This window comes from Phyllostomus hastatus, unplaced genomic scaffold (assembly GCF_019186645.2).
Source record: "Phyllostomus hastatus isolate PE091 unplaced genomic scaffold, TTU_PhHast_1.1 phas_scaffold_129, whole genome shotgun sequence".
In the NCBI taxonomy this organism is placed as follows: Eukaryota; Metazoa; Chordata; class Mammalia; order Chiroptera; family Phyllostomidae; genus Phyllostomus; species Phyllostomus hastatus.
Window position 1 is genome coordinate 27,000,195 of NW_025334009.1, and position 20,832 is coordinate 27,021,026.

The 20,832-nt window shown below is 51.2% G+C and overlaps 1 protein-coding gene across 2 annotated transcripts in view; it reads right to left on the reverse strand.

Moving 5' to 3' along the window:
• Nucleotides 1–20,832, reverse strand: part of GALNT15 (polypeptide N-acetylgalactosaminyltransferase 15) — a 41,234-nt gene that overhangs the window by 12,635 nt on the left and 7,767 nt on the right. For both annotated transcript variants that reach the window (XM_045856698.1, XM_045856699.1), the window contains exons 2-4: nucleotides 11,001–11,167; nucleotides 8,957–9,161; nucleotides 2,134–2,301 (exon numbers count right to left, since the gene is read on the reverse strand). In XM_045856698.1, the coding sequence (XP_045712654.1) occupies nucleotides 2,134–2,301; nucleotides 8,957–9,161; nucleotides 11,001–11,167 (540 nt within the window). The remainder of the gene's footprint in view (nucleotides 1–2,133; nucleotides 2,302–8,956; nucleotides 9,162–11,000; nucleotides 11,168–20,832) is intronic.

The window sequence follows — 20,832 nt, forward strand, 5'->3', positions numbered from 1 at the left end:
CCGAAGCACAGCAACCATGTCAGAAATCCCAGGATTTTATGAAAAACAGAGCCGTGTTTGCCTGGGCCTTTTGTATCCCATCCTCGGGTACTGCTCTTCTAGGGAGGGCCACGGGGTCATACCTGAGGATCCCCTGCCCTCTGGCTTGAGACCCTCTGTTGAGACCTTTGGGACGAAGGACACGGTTAAAGTAAGATACCCTAAGGCAAGTAGCACCAGGCCTGGACAAAGGTCAGCTCTGTCCTCCTCTTTCTCCCCTCACCTCAGACCTTACCCATTCTTTTTGCTTCGGGACTATCCACCCCAATTCTAAGATAAATCCACCAGGGCCTGTGGTAGTACATAGGTCTCGTCCACACTGGGGGAGATATATGTGACTTATTTAAATGCATTTAATGTTTAAATGCTAGTTTAAACACAGGAATCTAGAACCCCTGAATAAGGAATTAAGATAACAATAGTATCCCTCAGAAGGGTTTAAATAGGAGAAGATGCAGCTAGGAGTCTTTTGACTGAGTGTGTCCATTCAGGAATAATTTTTTAATAGACCAAATATTAATGCAGCAAACTCTGGGTATGTCTTGAGATGTAAATGACTCGGAGTTTATATATTTTTTAATTACCAAGAAAATAGTGTTACATTAACAAAACTACTGACCTTTGGGTTATTACAAATACTAAGTTGTACCAGAATAGTAAAAACCAGTATTGTATATTGCTTGATACAATTTCCAACTCTGCCACTTAATATTTGTAAGGCCAGGGTTAATTTCTGGAGCGGGAGGACCCAGCACTTGTGGCCGGGGATCTGAGAGAGGAGGGCACTTTGCCTGCCTCCCACGTGGCTGCCCTGAGAGCCCAGGAAGCCCTAACCATCCTCTGCCCTGGAAGACAGGGCCCAAGCAGCGCCATGGGGCGCCAGGCGGAAGGCGGCGGGTACAGCTCTCTGGAGGACCCAGGACTGGCAGCCGAGCAGCACGGCCGAGCAGCCACGGCCTGTGGCATGGTGGCCAGGAGAGGATGAGGGACTTCGGCAGATACCGCGTGGAGGATGCCGGCTGCAGGCTGCGGGGGACCAGGCATGCCAACCCCCTAGCCGAGGCCTTGCCCGGGGAAGGTGTATCGTGGTGAGCACCAGTGCAGGCCAGCTGGAGCACGAGGTGGGGCACTGCCTCCCCCCTTGCCAGAGCTAACTCCAGAGAAGCCGGGAGCTCAAAATCAGCTTTCTGGGGAGACAGGGAGAGGTGGTGGTTGCACAAGACTGTGAAGGCAACAAACGCTGCTGAATGGTTCACATTTAAGAAGTTAATTTTATGCTATATGAATTCCACCTCAACAAATTCTTTTTTAAAGGGGAGTGGGGAGATACAGCTTCCTTCCCGGGGCTCCCTCGGGATACCTGCTCTGGGACCCCAGTGGGGTGACCTCATGAAGAGAATGGGTGAGGACGTTCCCGCTGAGACCCCAGCGACGACCAGCATAAACCTTCAGACTTTGAAACCGCGTGTGGGGGATGCCAGCCCCCAGTTGTGGTGTCAGGGCCAGCCAGGCCCCAGACACTGCGGGGCAGAAACCACCAACCCCGATGCTTCCCCTCAGAATTCAGGAGCCGCAGACTCCTGAGTTTAACGGAGTGGTGCTTGTGTCGCAGCACTGCGAGTGGGTGAGTTTGTCACGCACCAGAAGCTCCCCGGGACATCCACTTAAATAGTGCCGTTGTCCAAAAACCAAACAGTTGAGGAGCAGCCCACGTGCTAGCTCAGCGTTCACCTGCCTGAATCCTTCTTTTGTGTGGAGAAAGGACCTGAAGCCAGGCAGATGCCAATGTTACCTGGTAAGATAGCTAGGTCATTCCATCTTAACAACAACCCTGTAAGGTTTATAATCGTCACTGATGGATTATTGGTGCAGGCTCCCTCTGGGGACCTGAGGATGGGTAGCTCACTTTTATCCTGTCTGCGCTCATCCAGTCTTTTATCCCTGATTTACTGATGAGGAAACTGAGGCACAGATTATGTAACTTACTAGGAAACCAGTGGAGCCCAGATCAGCTCCCAGACAGTCCAGCTGCCAAGTCCATCTTGAGGAGGCAAAGGAAAAGTAGCCTCCATGGGGGGCCTCACATGCCCTCACCTGATGGGGCTGATGGCGGACGGGCGGGCCTTCCTCTCGCTCTCTGGCAGCGCCTCCCAGTGGAAATCCAGCTTCCAGTCCAAGACCCCCCGCTGCAGGTCCTGGGAGGGGTAGTACTGGAAAGTCCTCCAGTCAATCACATCGATGACGGGAGACACCACCCGGCTCCTGGAAAGAACTGTAGAATCAGATAAGGAACGCAAACCATTCCCTTGTTGGAGGGATGGGAATATGACCCTGCCCCCTCCCCCAGGCACAGCCTAGTACGGCAGGCAGCCCCTAGCCACTCTGGGCCAGTGGGCACCTAAAACGTGGTCTGTTCGAATTGACATGTGGCCTGAGTGTAAAATACTCCCTGGATTTAGAAAGTGGCGTGAAAAAGTTGAAAGTCTCGGTAATCTTAATTGATTATATGTTGAAGTGATCATGTTTTGCTATATTGGATTCATAACAAAATATATTAAAATTGATGTCATGGGTGTTTTATTTTGCAATATGATTACTAGAAATGTTTAAACTTCATGTGACTCCTGTTATGTTCTATTGGACAGCAGTGTTCTAGAAAATATGTTTTTCTGTAAGAAATTGGGGGTCCACTTCACAGAAGAGGGTGCCTGCCCCTTTCTTTCTTTAAACACCTCTGTCGACAGCGCTGAGGAGTGAGAGAATAGGGTCCTTGGCTCGGCTCTGCCACTAAGAGCTGTGTGACCTTAAATTAGCTGCTGAACCTCTCTGGGTCTCAGTTTCCTCTTTGGTAAAATGAGAGGCTGAACTGCTTCCCACAAAGCTTTTTCCCAGCTGTAACACTTTGGGACTCTCATGGCCCTTGACCTCTTTGGGGGTCTCTGATCTCTTTGAGGATCAGGGGGAAACTATGGACCCCACCTCAGAAAAATAATAAGGCCATACACAAAATACTGCACACAAATTCAGAAGGTCCATGGGCCCCCGCACTAGGGGCTGCTTCTTGTTCCTGCCTGTATCATATACTTGATTGGCTGGAGGGCTCAGGATGGCCACGCCTCAGAAGTATCCCTGGTATATGAGCATGTGGTATCCTCCAGCAAACCAAGGTCCTAAGTTTAGATTTATTTGTTCATTTACTGATACTGTTGGTGATTGTATTTTCCCTCTCGCCCCCACCCCTTCTCTTTTTGTACAGCCTGTGATATGATGTCTGAGGATGATGTGAAAAATTGCTGCAGGTCAGAGACTTCACCTTTTTTAAAAATTTTATTTATTTACTTTTAGAGAGGGAAGGGAGGGAGAAAGAGAGAGAGAGAAAAAGACATCAATGTGCGGTTGCTGGGGGTCATGGCCTGCAACCCAGGTATGTGCCCTGACTGGGAATCGAACCTGCGACACTAAGACTTCACCTTTTAAACAAATAGGTAGTCACTCGGATGTACCAGGAGCTTCTCTCCTCCTAGCCAATGTCGCAATTGCATTATTTTCCTGGCCTCTCCCAAACTCTAAAATATTCTAAAATTGGTATGGTGGGATGGGTCAGGCCCGGACTCAATGGTGGCTGGCAGGTACCCCTCTGAGGAAGGGGGACCCCTGGATGGAGAGATGCCAGCCCCGCTGTGCTTGCGCTCCCATCAATTTCTACTTCTGTTCCTTCCATTTTGGGGACAGCTGGACTGGCGCAAGCCCAGACCCTATGGAGAGGGCCAGAGTGGTCTTGGGGTCCAATTATCAGCTTTAATCTGTGGCCGTAAGTGACCGACATTGGTGTGAGGAGCCGTGGGGTTTATATGTGGAGCAACGATCTCGCTATGCTTTTCCCACCCTTTTCACGCTGTTTGCTCTGGAAGGTAAGGGGACCTTAATCCCCCTTGGTCTGCACTGTGTGGGGCCACCCTGTATTGGCCCAGAAAGCTAAGAAGGAAGGTCAAGGATGCAAGGAGGGCACCCAGCCCCTTCTCAAGTCTCCACTCACTGGGGAATGAACTGAGCAGATGGGGTGGATTTGGCTACTGGCAGAATGTTTTGCGGAGTTTCAGAATCGAGAGCCAAGGAGCCATGTGGCTGAATTCCGAAGAATCCCACCGAGTTGGTGCCATCTGAGGAATCAGAACGGGACAAGAAAGGAAACCGCGTTCGAGCAGCCACGCACTCAGTTCGTTCTAGACCTGTGAGCTGTGCCCTTTTGACAAAGCGTACGTTACTTTGTATCAGAAAACGAGAACTCCAATATTCATCAGATTTCTGTTTTTGCTGTTTTGCTGGAAGCTGGGAGCCAGCCACATGTAACTCACTGCATTCCCCCAACTCCCCACACCATGTCTTCCTTTCTGAAATCTCCTTTTCTTCTATTTTTAACCAGACACAGGCACGATTAATCATGAGCCTCTGTGAGTACAGTTTGGATAGAGATGAAGAATAAAATGTCAATGGAGGAAGTGAAAAGTTTTCTGCTCTGGTTTTTATTCCCATGGACCACAGAGGCTGCTTAATCAGGACTGAATCAGGGGGTTACTACGGTGCAGTGACTCAGAAACGCTGATTTAAAAAACCCCAAACTGTCTTCTATTTAGCTTTGGGCTTCATAGCTACACTGTGTCTGGTGTTCTTGGAATTCATTCAAAGCAAGACGGCAAGGCTGCCCTGTTTGACTGGGAAGGAGCTGTACGTCTCTGCTCACTCCATCCCTCTCTCGCTTATGAACTGAGCTTTAACGCGCAGGTGGATAAGAGGTGGATCCTCTCTGAAGCCTTTCTAAGCTCCAGGAGGACGAGTGCTTGTATCTGGGAAGGCAAACAGAGCCGCTGAGCTGTCCACAAAGACTGGTTAACCGCAATCCCGATCCTGGTGTGGCTTCCGCTGCCCGTTCCCGTCTCCTGTGACTGGACCACTTTGGGTCATGCCACCCTCCATTCACAGCTTCCTGGGGCTCCGTTTTCTCCAGGCCCCAGCAGTCTGGGGAGGTTTTCAACGTTTGAACGGCGGGAGGGGAACAAACACTCAGTCCACATCAGGGCAGCGAACAAACTACCTCCTGGAGATTCCAAAGACACCTGCAGCTTCAACCTTAGCAGCCGACCCTTTCGCCACCAGACAGACTAAGCCCTGGCTCACTGCAGCCCTCTTTGTTTTCCTGGGCCTGGGTGTTCCTCCAGGCCTGAGATACGTAAGGCCATTTGGGAAGTTCACTCAAATGTTTGGTGTTTGTAAAAAGCTTCTTCTACCAAGAAGCGGAAGGCTCTGAATTCTCTCTTCCCAGAGCTCGTGCTGCTGCTCAGGGCTGGGTCACCCCAGGACTGGAGCCAGCCCTCCTGGGACTCTGTCTGCTGAGGGGTGTGGAGTAGGGCGGGGCTGGAGACCGTCCCGGGGGCATCAGGCCCACGGAAGGCTGGGCTGGAGGCATCTTGGGCGCCCTGCTGCTCCTCAACACACACTCACATTCATGCACTCAGTCACACACACACTCATTCACACACACTCACACACTCACACTCATGCACTCAATCACACACACACTCATTCACACACACTCACACACACACTCACACTCACCTACTCACATGGGAGTTTTCAGACTGTCTTCTGTCACTTAATTCCTCGAAGGGCAGGGAGGTGGGCGGTGCTCCATTCCAGGCCCCACCTTGCTTCTTCCCGATGAGTAGGCCCGCCTGGCTGAGCACTGGGCGACCTCACAACCAGGAGTCTTGAAGACGGGGGACCAGACCAGCCTCCACGTGGGAAACAGCTGGGACAGCCTCTCGAGCCAGGATCACCCCTGAGATGCGGCTGCCTTTCAGCGCCTCACTCGCGGCTGCCTCCCTCTCCTCGGAAGCCTTCGTTTTGCCTGGGCCTTGACTCCCACTCCTTGGCTGGGGTCCCCGAGTTGGCGTCAGCACAGAGCATTTGGCAGCTATGGTGACAGCCACTCTAGATTTTCATCCTTGTAACTTTGTGTAGAATCCAGCTACCAATCCCCACGTCCGAAGACTGCCCGGAAAACAACGGCTCCCGGAGAAGCTGCCCGGGGCTGCTGTGCACGGTGGTGAGGGTGGCACTGCCCACCCCAAAGGATGCCTGGAACGTCCTAGACACTGTCAATTCGCTCGTGGATTTCTTAATTTTCTGGCAGGTACCATGGAAGTGTCTTGTTCTAACAAAATGAGTATAGTATGACAAATGTTCTGAGGGGTGGGAGTAAAGGGTCACGAGGAAGGGACTCCTCTTACCGATGCCTACCATGTGGCTGCATGGCTCTCGGCAGACCCGCTCAGTGGGCAGGGGCAGGGGCAGGGAAGCAGGGCTAGAAACCAGGCCCTGAATTCTCCGACCAGAGTTTTGAGAAAGCAATGACTTTGAAGTAGCTGATTTATGGCTTACTACACTGTTTACTCACCATTCCCACTCCACCTTTTTAATGAAAGCTCTACTTGCTTTGGGGGCAATGGGTCCCCACCTGGTGACAGATGTCTCTTGCCATGAGCCTCTGAGGCAGCTGGGGCCCTTTGTTCTCTCAAAGAGCAGCCGCCGTGAGGACAGGCACCCAGTGGCTTGCACCGTTCACTTTATGGGAGGGGAGGAAGTGTCTGAGCTAGGTCCCCGGGAACAGTAAAGCAGACCGTGAAAGGGGACATGCTCGCAGGCCAGAGCTCACAGAGCATCGCTGTGTGCAGTGGAGAAGGATGAGCACTCAGACCCGGGTGAGGGAGCTTTTCTTTCAGAGCCTCACCTTCGAGGGCCTGCAGGCCGAACCCTGGGGCCAGAGGCAACCGAGTGCATAGGAGGCTGTGAATGAGGCGTGAGATGTGACCTGGACGCCAAGGCAAGGCAGGATCGGTCAAGGACCAGAGGCAAGTGTGTGTGTGTGTGTGTGTGTGTGTGTGTGTGTGTGTGTGAGAGAGAGAGAGAGAGAGAGAGAGAGAGAACATGGGGAGAAAGTCTGATAAAGAGGAGAGGGGAAGAGCCCAGGAAATTAGCATTTCATGGACTCACCACCTCTTAACTCTGGAAGCCTTCTCAGGAAGCCCCGTTTTATTTATAGCTGGGGAAACCGAGGCATTGCCAAGTCTTTCTCGCTCAGCCTAGAGTGAGAAATCTCCCGATCTGTGAAAAGGGCGCCAGTGTGAGAAGCAGATGTCACGAGGGACTGGTTCTAATCAATGTTTTAACACATGTCTCACAACCAGGGGTGGGGACGACTCAATGTTTCTCCCAGATCAGCTTCTCCAATCCCTTCACAATAAATTCATACACAATAACAAGAGCAGTAGACCCAGAGTCAGGACACCTGGCTTGGCTACGAAGTGTCTGCGTGCCCTTGCACACCTGTTCGCCTCTCGGAACCTCTCTGCCTCTGTGAGAGGGAAGAACAAACACCTGCCCGAGGCAGCTCACAGGGGCTCACGAAGGATGTGTATGAAAAGAGCCCATCAGGGTTATATGTACAGAAGGCTCAATCACATTAACCACTGGGTTCCTGCCTGCATAAAGGAGCACAGAGGACAGCCCAGCTGTCAGGTGGCTGTTCTCTGGGACCCATTTGCCCCCCTGAACTCAATTTTTTTCAATAGTGCAATCACGAGATAGGACCAGGTGATCTTAAAGGCCTCTCTGAGACCCGTCCATCGGTGATACCGAGATGGGAATTAGAGGAGGCGTGGGCAGGACCAACTTTAGGTTCCGCTCTGATGATGCGCAGGCACTGTGATTTTGAGAACAGAATCCAGGCTGGCGGCCTCGTCCTAGGCCCAGTGCTGAACTCATACATGTGTCCCGTTCTTGTGAGACATCAGCCAGGAGTGGGCGGTACTCAGCGCCATGGAACTGGGCACCGCTAATCCTTCTTGAAAAAGGGATCCTGGGCTGCTAGCCACTTACGGCATGTGGCTTGAAACCGTCTCCATCTGGCGAGATGCTGACACCTTTACCTTCTCACTCAGGCTTTTTTTTTCATATGTGGGGTCATCCCCAGGTCAAATGAGACAGTCAACATGTACCGTGGGAATGAGCGCAGGAATAAAAGTCCTGGGCTTCGTTCTGGCATCATCAGCCTTGTCTGGCTGCACATCATCAAAAACAACCATCCATTGCGCTCCAACTGTGTGGCGGGTCTCCCAGAGCCCAAGGCATGCCTGCGGTGGTTCAGAATGAGTGTGTCACCACCAGGTGTGGGCTTGCTTGAGTGGGACATGCAGATGGGGGGGGAGCAGTTGACAAGACGTGTTTAGGAGCCATGTGAGAGGATTAAGGAAGTCGGGAGGGAATGACAGCAAGACCAGGAAAAGGGAACAGAGAGCTGGTCAGACAAAAACGTTAAATGTCGGACTGAGGGGTGTGTGATGTAGCCCTCTCCAACTTCATAGTTCAAGGGCTGGCCTCAGTTAAAAAATTAAAGACCCCTTTGTATAAACCAGAAAACCAAAGAATGCTAGTTCTCAGCAGAACTTTAGCAATCTCAGCATCTAATGCTTTGTTCTTCAGGGAGAGAAGTCTAGCAACGTTTAGGGACTTTTTCGCAGGTTATGTTACAATCTTGATTAAATTGCTGACTTTTCACCCAAGGTAGTGATAACCATGGTGAGCTGTGACCCTTCCCGGGGGTATTTGCAACTTAATAGAAGCTGTTCTCTATGCCTCGGTTTCTGTGTCTACAAAACAAGGTAGATGGAGTAGCACCCTCCCTTTCCACTCTGCTTCCCTGGGCTCCTTGAAAACCTGAAACACACGAAAACCCCTAAGAAATGTGTCTCTCTCCAGTGGTTGTTTTTTTCAACGACAGAGATTTTCTGTGAATGGCTGAGGCTGCAGACTACTTCTCGCAGCCCCACCCCTGGCTCCCCAGCCTGAGCAGGTGAATTACCTGTCACCAGCGATTCTGCTGAGGAGGGGCTCCAGCCAGCCCGGGTGGCACTCGCAGTGGGCGTCCATGAAGACCAGCACGTCCCCAGCGGCTCTGGTGGCTCCCAACATCCGGGCCCTGATGGCGCCCAGCCTCTTGTTGCTCCGGAGCAACTTCACGCCCTCCAGCCTGGCCACATACGCGCTGAGAGCAGTCTTGAGCTGTCCTGGAACCAACAGGGTTGTGGTCAGCACAGCATTTTACTGCTTGACCGTTGCCTTTCTCAGGGATGAAACATTGTCCTGACTTAGTACTTTGCAATTATTTTTCTGATTAGCTTGTTAGCTCCCAGTCCATTCCCTGGAGAGGGACCCCTGTTAATGAAGTTAAAATTTTTGAACTTGGACGTCTGAGAACCAGACCCTCTGTGACTCCAGTGCATTGAGCATTCATTCTCCCCTTCCACCTCACTAACAGAAATTTGCTTTTATTCAGGGCGGCTAAAACCACTCACCTGCTGAGACATCTCTGCTGCTATTAGTAGCTTTTTGATCCAATTCCAGAAGAAATATACTAAATAAGGGGATTCCAGAAAAACTGTTGTTTCACTGAATTTTTCTAAATTTGGCTGGCCTCTGCTTATCCTTTTCACTCTTTTCCTACCTGGAATATGGATGTGATGCTCAGAGGCAGAGCAGCCTCATTGAGATTATGAGGCCAAAAGCCACACTCCAATTGTGGCTAAGTGAAAAGCAGAAGGACCCGAGGACTCGGGAGGCAGTGCCCATCTCTAAGGCCCAGCTCCTTTGTCTCAACACACATGAGGAAAAGAGAAGTCTCCCGAGGGACACCGACAATAACACAGTTCATCAGCTGATGGGGGAGGGACCACAGGAGTGCTCTTGAGAGTACTCTGCCCCCGCTGAGGGTTTGCAGAGTCTCCCTGGGCACCTTCACCAGCCAACCCGGCTCAGCCCAGGACCTGCTCATTTGTCCTGCCTAATACCCAGACGGATGCACTTGAGTAACCTCCTGTGCTTCTGAGGCCCCTGGCTAGTCTGACTTCTTGCCATGGCCAGGCTGAGTGAATTCCCAACATGAGGAATTGAGGAAGAACTAACAAAGGCACCTGGCCACCCTCTCCTCTCCTCTGTCATTCTCCTCACAAATCTCAGCCTCTCTTGGGGCAGTTTGATCTCCCTACAAGGCCAGGAAGGGCTTCTGTAGGCCATCGAGTTGAGCCAGAACTATAGTCCCCAAGCCCCAGCCAAAGACTGCGGCAGCGGTGCTCAGAGCGAGGTCCATGACCACTGGCATCGGCACTGCCTGGCAGCTTATGAGAAGTGCACATTCTCAAGCCCAGTATCAGATCCAGAAACTCTCAGGGCGGGCCCAGAAATTGGTGTTTTAAACATGCCTGCCAAGTGATTCTGATAAGACACTCAAGTCTGAGAACCAGCGACCCAGGAGTCGGGCAGGGGGTTTCTCTGTCTCCATCTTTTTTAGGCACTGGGCCACGCAGGGGGCCGGTCCCCAGGGGTGAGTCTCTTGTCGGTGGACACACTCGAGCAGATTCTGCTGGTCTGTGCTCTGGGCCTGACTTCGCTGCACTGGACATAACTCAGCTCTGGTCAACTCTCCTCTTCCGGCCCCGATTTCCCCTCTGGGAAGGTTGTGGGTTCGGTTAAATAAACAGGGTGATTTAATGACTAACTCATGTCAGGTGCTTTGTGCGGTGTCTGCAAGGTAGGGGACACTCACAGAGGGCCACCCCTTGTGATTCTGGAGTGTCTTGGGCCAAAGCTGGTCAGACTGTGTGGAGGCTGGGGCCCAAGGGAGAGATCCCAGGGGAGAGAGCCCAGGGGAGAGGCCCTCGGGAGACCCTTGCCCTGCTTGTCTGCTTCTGTCCTGTTCCCCCACTTCTGTGCTGGTTGCCCCAAGGGGCTCTTCAGTAATGAATTACCCACACCCAAATTCTCATCTGGAGGTCTGCTCCCAGGAACTTTTCCTAAACGGGCTCCGAACCCCAGTTTGTGCATGGCAGCCCCCCAGGACTCCCCCCCACCTTGCTGGCTGAGGTCGTCCACGAGGATGATCTCCTTCAGGAAGGCCCTGGGCGCTGTGTCCAGGATGCTGTGCACGGTGCGCAGGAGGGTGGACCAGGCCTCGTCGTGGAAACAGAGGATGACGCTGGCTGTAGGCAGGCTGTCCTCTGGCCACTGCTGCCGGCACCTGAGGGACGGAAACCAGGGAGCCATGGGGAAGAGAGGCCTTAGCAGGTGCTCAGCTCTCTCAAGCTCACTCCCTAGGCCCAGGGGCCGGGGCCGGGGCTGCTCCAACCGCACAGCTCTCTTCCCAGCTCAACAGCTCTCTCTGGGTTTCCTCAAAATTTCCCCATGAGGAGGGCCAGTGGCCTCCCCCGAGGCAGTGCTGTGTGCTCCCTCCCACGAGCTTCTTCACTGGTGTCTAATCCCCACTGTCCTCAGGGCAGTCGGGAGGTGTGGCCGTAGTTCACTGCAGACGACTGTCCTAATCAGGAAAATGGGAACGAGGGATTGATGGCCAGTCTCGAAGAGCTGTCATGAGGCCTCAATAAGACAATGTCCATAGTGAGCGTCCTCTGGATGGTAATTGTTGCCCATTTAAGGGCAGGGACATATTTTCTTTGTTTTTGTATTCCTAAAACCTAGCATAGCACCCGGCACATAATAAATATGTATTAATATTTTTGAAGGAGGGGCGAGGATTAAACATTTGTGCATGCCAGCTACATGCTAGGCCCTGTACATACTTTATTGCACGGTCACCCTATAATAATATGCTGATATAATAATCTATGGGTTGGGCTGTCTTACCCCATTTTACAGACCAGAAAACTGAGGCTCGTTAGAAGGCAATACTAGGTAAAGGCCACGGTACCAACAAGTGGCAGAGCTGGATATTTTCCTTCAAAGCCATCCTGCCCTTTCCGCTTTGCTGGTTCCTGGCTTGCGTGGTGCTACCGCCACCAGGAGGCTGGCTGGACGCTCCCTCCCCCTCTCCAGGTGAACGGGAGGCGCTGTATTTGCATGGCAGTGCGCGGGTTGAGCTGTCCGAGAGAGCCCACAGTGGCACTAATGATGGTAACAACCGGTTGCCTGCAGGAGGGTATGGCTCACAGTTGCTCATAAAGGGCATGTCCCTGGAGTTCATTTCCAAGGTGCATCTCTCCAGGTTTTTACTGTTAAAACCACATCCCTCCTCAGAGGAGTATTTGTTTTGGAATAGTGGTTGTCTCATGAACCCCAAACTTCCAACCTCTAGAGGCGCCTGTGACGGTGGAAACGCAGGCAGAGTGACGGCCAGACTGGCCCCGCCCGAGGGAGGTGCCGGCGCACGCTACGCTGCACGTCTGGTCCACAGCGTCCTATGCCTGGCAGGGTCCTCCCCAAGTCCGAAACGCTCAGTGAGCGGGAGACCTGTGTGTAACTCTGAGTGCAAAATCTTACTGTGGGAGGGGACCTCGATACCAGGTAAGTGCTGTAAGGTAACAGTAAAACGGAATTGCTAAGTAATAGTTTTCATCTTTATTATATTTTTTCCATTGCCATTTAGTCCCCTTACCCCACCCCCCAGCAATCACCACCCTGTTGCTTAAATAATTATTTTTTCAAAAGCACATGGCCATCTCATAAACCAGTCGTGCCAATCATTTATTAGTTTATGTATTTGTGCATTATTCCTTTCCATAAAGGATTTGAAGTAACTCACAAGAAATACCTACAATAAAACAACACCAAAATATAAATAAGGATGAACAGTCAGGAGCAGGGAAGTAGGAAAGTGCAGAGAGTCAGCATGTGGAGGAAGAGCACGAATGTATAGGCCAGGGAGCCTCGGTGTCTCCAGAATGCATTTTAAATGGGACTCTGAGCTTCCTGGCAGCTTATTCTGCAAGAGAATTGTCACCGTCAGAGAAGTCACATACTATGTTTTTTTTTTTTAGGGAAAGTGATGCTCTTTTTGGTACTTTTAAAACACCTATAACTTTTTATTTTGAAATAGCTTAGTACTCGCAGGTTGCCAGAACAGCACAGAGCTGCGCCCAGCTTCGCACACAGCCACCTTGCACGGCATCCACACGCTCAAAACCGGGATCCGACCAAGCTCAACGCCACCAGCTCACATACAAACCGTATTTGGATTTCACCAGTTTTTGCACCCAGCACTAATTTTTAAAGGAAATTTCTATGGACTTCAGAAAGAAGTCCCTAAATGGATGACAGTGTCCTTAGAAGCATCCTGAAGACAAATGAAATAATGAACTCCTAGGAACGTTTACAGTCTCAGCTCAGGGCTGTTCCTGTAACATGTCCAGAGTGGAACCAGTTACTGGTAAGGTTTTAGGAAGATAACAGAGTCCTCCCCAACCCCCGTCCCCCACATGCTTCATCTTTCTCTTACCCCCCTCAGCCTTCCTCCTCCCTGAGCCCCAGCCCCCCTTTCCATGTCCTAGTGGAGCTTTCCTCCTCCACTGCCCCTGACTTTAATAATTTCCACTCTGCTGTAAGAAGTGCTCTAGAAGTGCTCACACACAGGTTCCCAACTTCCTTAGCGGTCTCTCCATTTCCTCTCTGGTCGTGGGCACAGACAAAAATCCAAAGAGCCTAGGACTGGGGCCTTGCAGGGCTATGAAAAGAAATGTTGCCTCAATAAATTCATTGGCCATGAAAAAGGCTAAATCATTCCTTGGGCAATTGCCAGGAGGCTGACCTGGAGAGGAATTTGGGAACAGAAAGACATATGAAATTCCTGTGGGTGCAATTTTATAGGAACCAAAATTCATCACCGCAAGGCAGAACATGGCCATGCCTTCCCAAGGTACTAGCCCTTTTCTCTACCCCAATCCAGGGAATATGAGGACTGGAAACAACACAAATGTGTGCACATGTGTGCATGTTTGTCCCTGAAGTGAGGTCATCAAAAGAGCTTAGACTTTGGAATCAGACCTGTTTAGATTTGAACCTTCACTCTGCTGCTTCCTAAGTTCTCGTGGGTGATACACTCAGTATTTGTAAGCCTCAGTTTCCTCACCTGAAAAATAAGGATGACAATATTTACTTTGTGGGCCTGCTGTGAGGATCTAAGAATAATTATGAACACTGAATGGATAGATAGTGGCTATTTTATAGCTCTCTTGGGAGGAGATACAATGTGATTAGCATGTATATCATCTTTGTAAAACAAAGATCTTCAAACAACCACTCTATAGTGTAGCATGAGATGTCTCCTGAAGGACTTCGGGAGGTGGGTGTTTCCACACCTGCACAATGCTAACAGCACCTATTGCAAAGCTTGCGTAAGAAACAAGTGCTTGGCACAGTGCTTCAGAGGGACTCCAACAATGAAAGAGCTTCGTAGGGAAACTGGAGCTCTTTAAGACCACACTCCTCGCACATTCCTCAAAGTCAGGATACAGAAGAGCTTCCTGCTCTGCTAAACTGCCAGGGCCCCAGGGTGACCGACTTCTTCCCCTTGACCTCAGGGAGTGATGGTGTCTGCAGAGAGGCAGTCCAGCCTGATGATGCAGGGCACCGGTGCTGGAACTCCGCCACTTCCTCGCTGTGTCAATGAATGTGGGCGAGTCACTTAGCTTCTTGGTGCCTTGGTTTCCTCAGGATGGCGATAATGTCATTTGCCTCACAGAGCTACTGCAACAGTGGCGTGGCCTTCTGGAAGCACCAGGCATGGTGGCTTGCAGAGTAAACGCTGTACAGGTATTAGCTGCTGTTATTGGAAGATGTGCTCTTACTGTGAAATGAATCCCTAAGGCTCTTCCAGCCTCGGAATTCTGTGTCCTTGAGTCTTCGGGACCCTGTTGGTGTAGGAGAGCGGGGAGGAAAGAGGGAAAACCAGGATAGCTGGAGTTTTAAAGAGAATTTCATGAGAATTCCTTGTCTCCTGAATTTTCTAGGTTTTACAGATGGAAAGAGCTGTGCTGTCTCTTCACAGTGAGAGGGGGTGGCTAACAGATAAATGGGCAAGGAGTGTGACTGGGGTAAACTTCATAGGTTGCTAAGGGCTCAGAAAGGCCACGTGGGTTCTTGAAAGTTATTCCAAAGCTAAAGAAGATGCCTCCCTCAGCTGTGGGGGGTTGTCCTGGCGTCAGCCCCCCACAGAAGGGATTTGGACCTGCTCCGCGGGAAAAGCTCATTTAACCCTCAGGACATGGACAGACAGCTCTGGGGCTTCTCTTCCGGCACCTGTGAAACCGCCAGGTGGTGAGGGCTGGAAACAGCCAAGAAATAATCTGCTGTTTGTGGGGGAGGACAGCGTGGGCTCCTCGTGAATCCTGTGGTCTGCAAGGAGGCCCGGCACCCTCCGCCTGGCCCTGGGGTGCAGTGCTGAGTGTTATAAACGCTGTCAAGGCCTCGCATCTCGGGCCTGTTGGGTGCTTCTCAGAGGAGGCAGGGATTGATTGTTCCTGGTGGGAGCAAGGACCTGGAGGAGGCGGCCTGTGGATGTGCAGGCTGCGTAACCCCCAGACACCGGCAGAAAGAAGGGGTACCGAGTGCATGCATGGGCTTGTGGGGGTCCACAGTCGTCATCCCAGGGATGGGCTTTGACAGCCCGTGGGGAACAATGAGGCTTGTGAGGATGGGCAAGTGGAATGAGCTCCTCTGTGCCCGCAGGCCCAGTAATAGGCGGAGGGGAGGAGGGGGTGACATTGGATACCCTGAGAGCAGCCAAATGCAGCTCCACCCACCTCGCTCAAAACTGTGTCAGCTTAGAGCGTCTTAGGCGGAGGCTCCATGTCACGGGGCTGGATCCTGCGTCTGCTCTTCTGTGGCTCCGACGAGGAGCATAAGCTCTCTGATAACCGCCCTTCCTTCCATAATTTCCAGATCCACAGACCCACTTGCACCTACAGCCACCAACTTGTATCTTCCGTAATCCTCCTGATTCCAGGAAGTCCTTTTAAAGCGTGTACTTACTTGCCCTCAGGTTTCTCCTCTGTAAAATGGGGTTGTTGGCAGGATCCCATGAGTTAATAGAGATACAGTGCTTAGCCCAGGGCCATGTTCATAGTAAGAGTTCAATAAAAGCTAATTCTTGTTTTTATTTTGTGCAAGTGTCCCAGTGCTGGATACCTCCCTAGGCCTCGGTTTCCTCATCTGTGAAATGAGGATAACAAGTAGTCACTTTAGACGGCTACGGAAAGATGACCTAAGGCGAGAGGAGGGCTGTGTGCGTTTCATCCACAGTGGGCTTCCCATCAGTGCTACGTGCTGGCTGGCTCCTGGTGCTGGGGGCCTAGCCAGAGGTTCTTGGAATAATTCGTGGAATCTTCCCATATGTGGTCTCATCTAATCCTCATATCCGTCACTGGGGCTGTTGGGTTGCCCAACTCCGGTGGGTGCCATGTGGTGTGACACCATGTGACAGTGCCCCTTGGAGCCGCAGTGTGGCAGTGCTGCTGTCCATCACACAAAGTCACAGACAGAAAGCCGTAGGAGTCCCTGGGGCTGAGGCAGACCCCTGCTGGGCCCGGCTCCCTGGAACACAGGCCTGGCGGGGAGGTGTCTGCAATGACCCAGGAGGCCACGGGGGGCAAAGGCCTCCCACCTCCTTGCTCATGCAGGGGGCTCTGGAGGCTTCCACTTTGTTAAAATGCAGCATGAATTCCCTTCAGGAGGATAACCCTTGTGATGGCGAGCATCCACTAACTGTTCAGCTGATGAGAGTGTGTACAGTTTGGGAGACGCTGGGGAAACACTAAGGAAAGGTCCAGATTGTGGGCCAGCTCCCCTGTTCATGGGCCCTCATGCCACCGAGAGGACGCTGGGTCTCTAAGGAACCAGAGGGTGCAAGGACGGAGGTGGGGAATGAGGAGAGGGAGGTGGAGCTAAGGACCTGTCATCTGCTTCTGCTTCACCTTGGACATACCCACTCTTCTGCCCGCTTCTTATCCAGCCTCACGGAGTGTTGCGGGGTGGGGAGCCCAGAGCTACGGAGAACGTGTGAGTCCCTGATTCAGAGAAACTACGGAAACCTTTAAAACACATCCTCTACGGTCCAGACAACAAGGGTCTCTAAAGGGGGCCTTACAGCCAACCTGGGCCACTGCCCCCTTAGTGCTCTGGCCCTCCGCCGAGTGTGGAGGGGGCCCAAGCTCAAATGTCCGCAGAGGCCGACAGGCAGCCAAGAGGTCACTGTCCCTGGTGTTCCGTGGCCACAGGGCAGGAGTGAGCTGGGGAGCACATGGCCCACGGAAAAGTCGCCAACGTTACCGGGGGACATTCACCACAGGGCCGCCAGAGCTTTCTGGTTTGCAGAAAAAGCCACACATCTCAGTTGTTTACAGGAAATCTCTTGATTTTCAATTTTCAAATGTTGGCCACTAATCCAACGTCTAAAAAAACAGGACTGTGCGGCCAGAGAGCACATCTGTGACAGGACAACCCGCGGCCCGTCGTTCTGTGACGTGCGAGTCACTGAGCTCGGGGACACCTGCGCCTTCACCCAAGACAACGTCCCACCCCCCTCTTTCCCCTCGAAGACCCTCCTGCAAAGGGATCCCACCCCACGTCACGGCCTGAGCCAGGGTCCTGGTCCGGGAGGAAGAGTGTGAGACAAGTGTCGGAAGGGAGGCACCATGCGTGCTGGAAGAAGACTCTCCATCCTGCTCAGACCCTGAAATCCCCTGAGTGAGGGGAGCGAAGGGGCCCTGGACAAGGCTGCCACCTCTCTTCTCTGGGCTGCAGTTCCCGCAGCTGGCAGGTGAGCAGCGCACTGTGCAGTGTCTAAAGACCCTGCCAGCCTTGCATCTACGATCACCAGGGGGTGCAGGGGGTCGGGCCGGCCGGGTAATGTTAGCATCTTACTGATACCCATCATAGCCACAGTTTAATGAGGCAGAGCAGGTGGTGGTTGCCTTCACCTCCTCCCAGGACCAAATCGGGAACACAATTAAATTATAGGACGATCAACCTGACTGACACACTGAACACCACATAACAAGTGCTCCTGTACCCCAGGCGCTGTGTTGAACACTGTGCATGCACTATCGCATTCAGTCCTCCAACTGCCCTGTGAAATAGCTATTTTCATGGGTGTGAAGATGGCCCCAATAATTCTGTCCACCTTGGATGCACGTTCCTTTACCATGTGACTTGATCACATTGCTCATCAAAAGGTGGAATCTACTTCTCCCCCTTCTGAACCTGACCGGTCTTGTGACTTTCTGTGACCAACAGAATGTATAGGAGGGACAGGCTGGGACACCCCAGATTAAGCCTCAAGAGGCCTTGCTGCCTTGAGATGCCGTGGAAGGAAGCCTGTCTCGTGTAAAGGCGGACAAGAGGCCACTTGGAGCGGCTCCGCAGAGGACCGGCCCCAGCTGCCTGCTGTGAGTGAGGCCATCTTGAATCATGGAATCCCAGAAGGCAGCAGGAGGGCCCCGCTGAACCCAGCTTGCATCATAGACTCATGAACAAATAAGTGGTTATTGTTTTAAGCCGCTACTTTTAATAACAACTTTATTGAGATAGAAATCATGTACCATAAAATTCACCTTAATAAAAGTGTACGATTCAGTAGTTTTCAGTGTTTTCACCAAGCTGTGCACTCATAGCCACTAAATAATTCCAGAACATTTTCATCACCCGCCCCCCAAATCCCCCCTCTGCGTTAGTAGTCACTCCCCAGCCCTCTGACCACCACTAATCTGTGTTTTGTCTTTATAGGTTTTCCTACTCTGGACAATTCGTATAAATAGAATCACACAATCTGTGGTCTTCTGGGTCTGGCTTCTTTCCAGGCTCACCACGCTGTCTCACGTGTCTGCACTTCACTCCCTTTTAGTGACTGATAATACTCCACTGCTTAAATGGACCACATTATATGTGTCCATTTATCAGCTGATGGCCACTTGCATGTTTCCCTTTTTGGCTATCATTAGTATTGCTGCTATGAACACTTGTGTAAGTTTTTGTGTGGACACGGGTTTTCAATTCTCTTGAGTATATACGTAGGAGTGGGATTGCTGGGTCACAGGGTAACTCCACGTTTAACATTCTGAGGAGCCGCCAAACCACTTTCCAAAGCAGCTGAACCATTTTACATTCTTATCAGCAACATATGAGGGTTCCAACTTCTTCACAGCCTTGTCAGCTCTTACTATTGTCTTTTTTATTTTGACCATTATAGTGGGGATAAAATGGTATCTCACTGTGGCTTTGATTTGCATTTCCCTAATGGCCAATGATTTGAACATCTATTCATGCGCTTTTGACCATTTATATATATATATATTTTTTTGAGAAATGTCTGTTAAATCCTTTGCTTATTTATAAATTTGGTATCTATTGTTGGGCTACAAGGATCTTTCTGCATTCTGGATATCAATCCTTTATCAGATATGTAAGTTGCTATTCCCCACCCCCCCATTCTTGGGTTATCTTTTGACTTTCTTGGAGCACAAGTCTTTTAAATTTTTGTGAAGTCCAATTTATCTATGTTTTAAGCCCCTAACTTTTGAGGTGGTGCATTATGCAGCACTAAATGATGGGTAAACACTCCCATTTTGCAGATGAGGAAACCAGAGCCCGGAGAGCTGAAACGACCCACCTAAAGTTACACAGCACATAGCTGATGGTTGGTCTGACTCCAAACCTAGTGCTCTTAACCAGCACATACATTGCCACCTTGAACTAATGTGCTAGAGAATGTTCTGGATTTAGGCTTGGGTTCCAGTGTCCAGGTCAAAGTGACAATAATGGAGGGTTATTTGCAGGACATGTGCTTCATTGGCCCCTTCATATGTTCTGGACTATCTATACCAATTAATTAAGACCCTCAAAAAGCAATGTAGTTAGATCCCACTGCCTTGGCTGCCTTAGGGATTTGTTTATATCTAGTCATGCTTAGTGATGTCATGCTTTCGGCTCTCTTCAGTGGACAGTGTGAGCATCAATGTTATATCGGCTTTGCCTGTCAGGGCAAAGCTGTGGAGGGTGCTGTCTTCTCTATCACTGCCCCTTCTATGAAGCTTTGGTGGGAAATTCTGTCAGGTACAAGCGCCAGGAAAAGCTTCTCCTCCTCTGAGGACCTGGTGTGTTTCCTCCCGTGAACAAACAATAAGAATCATTCTTTACTTTTTCAACTTGGCTGCCAGGAAGCTCAGAGGAAGGAGATAGGCTATTTAGTCATTGAGAGGGTTCTGTGCATTGTCTATCTTTCTCTCTGATTTGACCTCCCATCTTTCCATCCAGCCATTTAACAGATATTTACTGACAACCCACTACCTGTGAAGACTGAAAGATGAATTCAGTAGGTAAGATCTTTGAACCGGAAGCAGAGGTGCCCCTGCCCATGCCCCCTCAGGCCATATCATTATAATCGAGAGGACAGCCTAACTTCCAACTGCCTAAGGGCTTTTCCTGACTGCTGGGGGAGCTCTCCCCTTCACCTGCAGGAGGGAATTAACCTCCCATCCACCACTGTGAGCTGCCCTCAGCCAGTGACTAAAACAGAATTGGCCTATTAATATCCAGCAATGCCGACCTTGAGGGTGGGCAGGTGGGATGAGCCATGCACTGTCTCTCAGACTCCCGCACGTGGCTGGGCACTAGCCGCCCACGGTAACTGCCTTGGAAACACACCTTCCCTTGGCTGCTCCCTGTGCCGGGGCCCCTCCCAGCACTCCCTGTCTCACCTGAGCAACACATGCTTGTGTCAGGGTCTGCTTTGGGGGAAGCCAGACCAAGACAGGCTCTGCTGTCATGGAGTTTGTATCCCATGAAATAGATAACCAAATAATTATTCAGCAACTTGTAGTGAGGGCTCCGCAGAGACCCTTGGGGTGTGGGGCCTGGGATGAAAGCTGAGAACTGACTGCCAGTGGGCAGGACACCGAG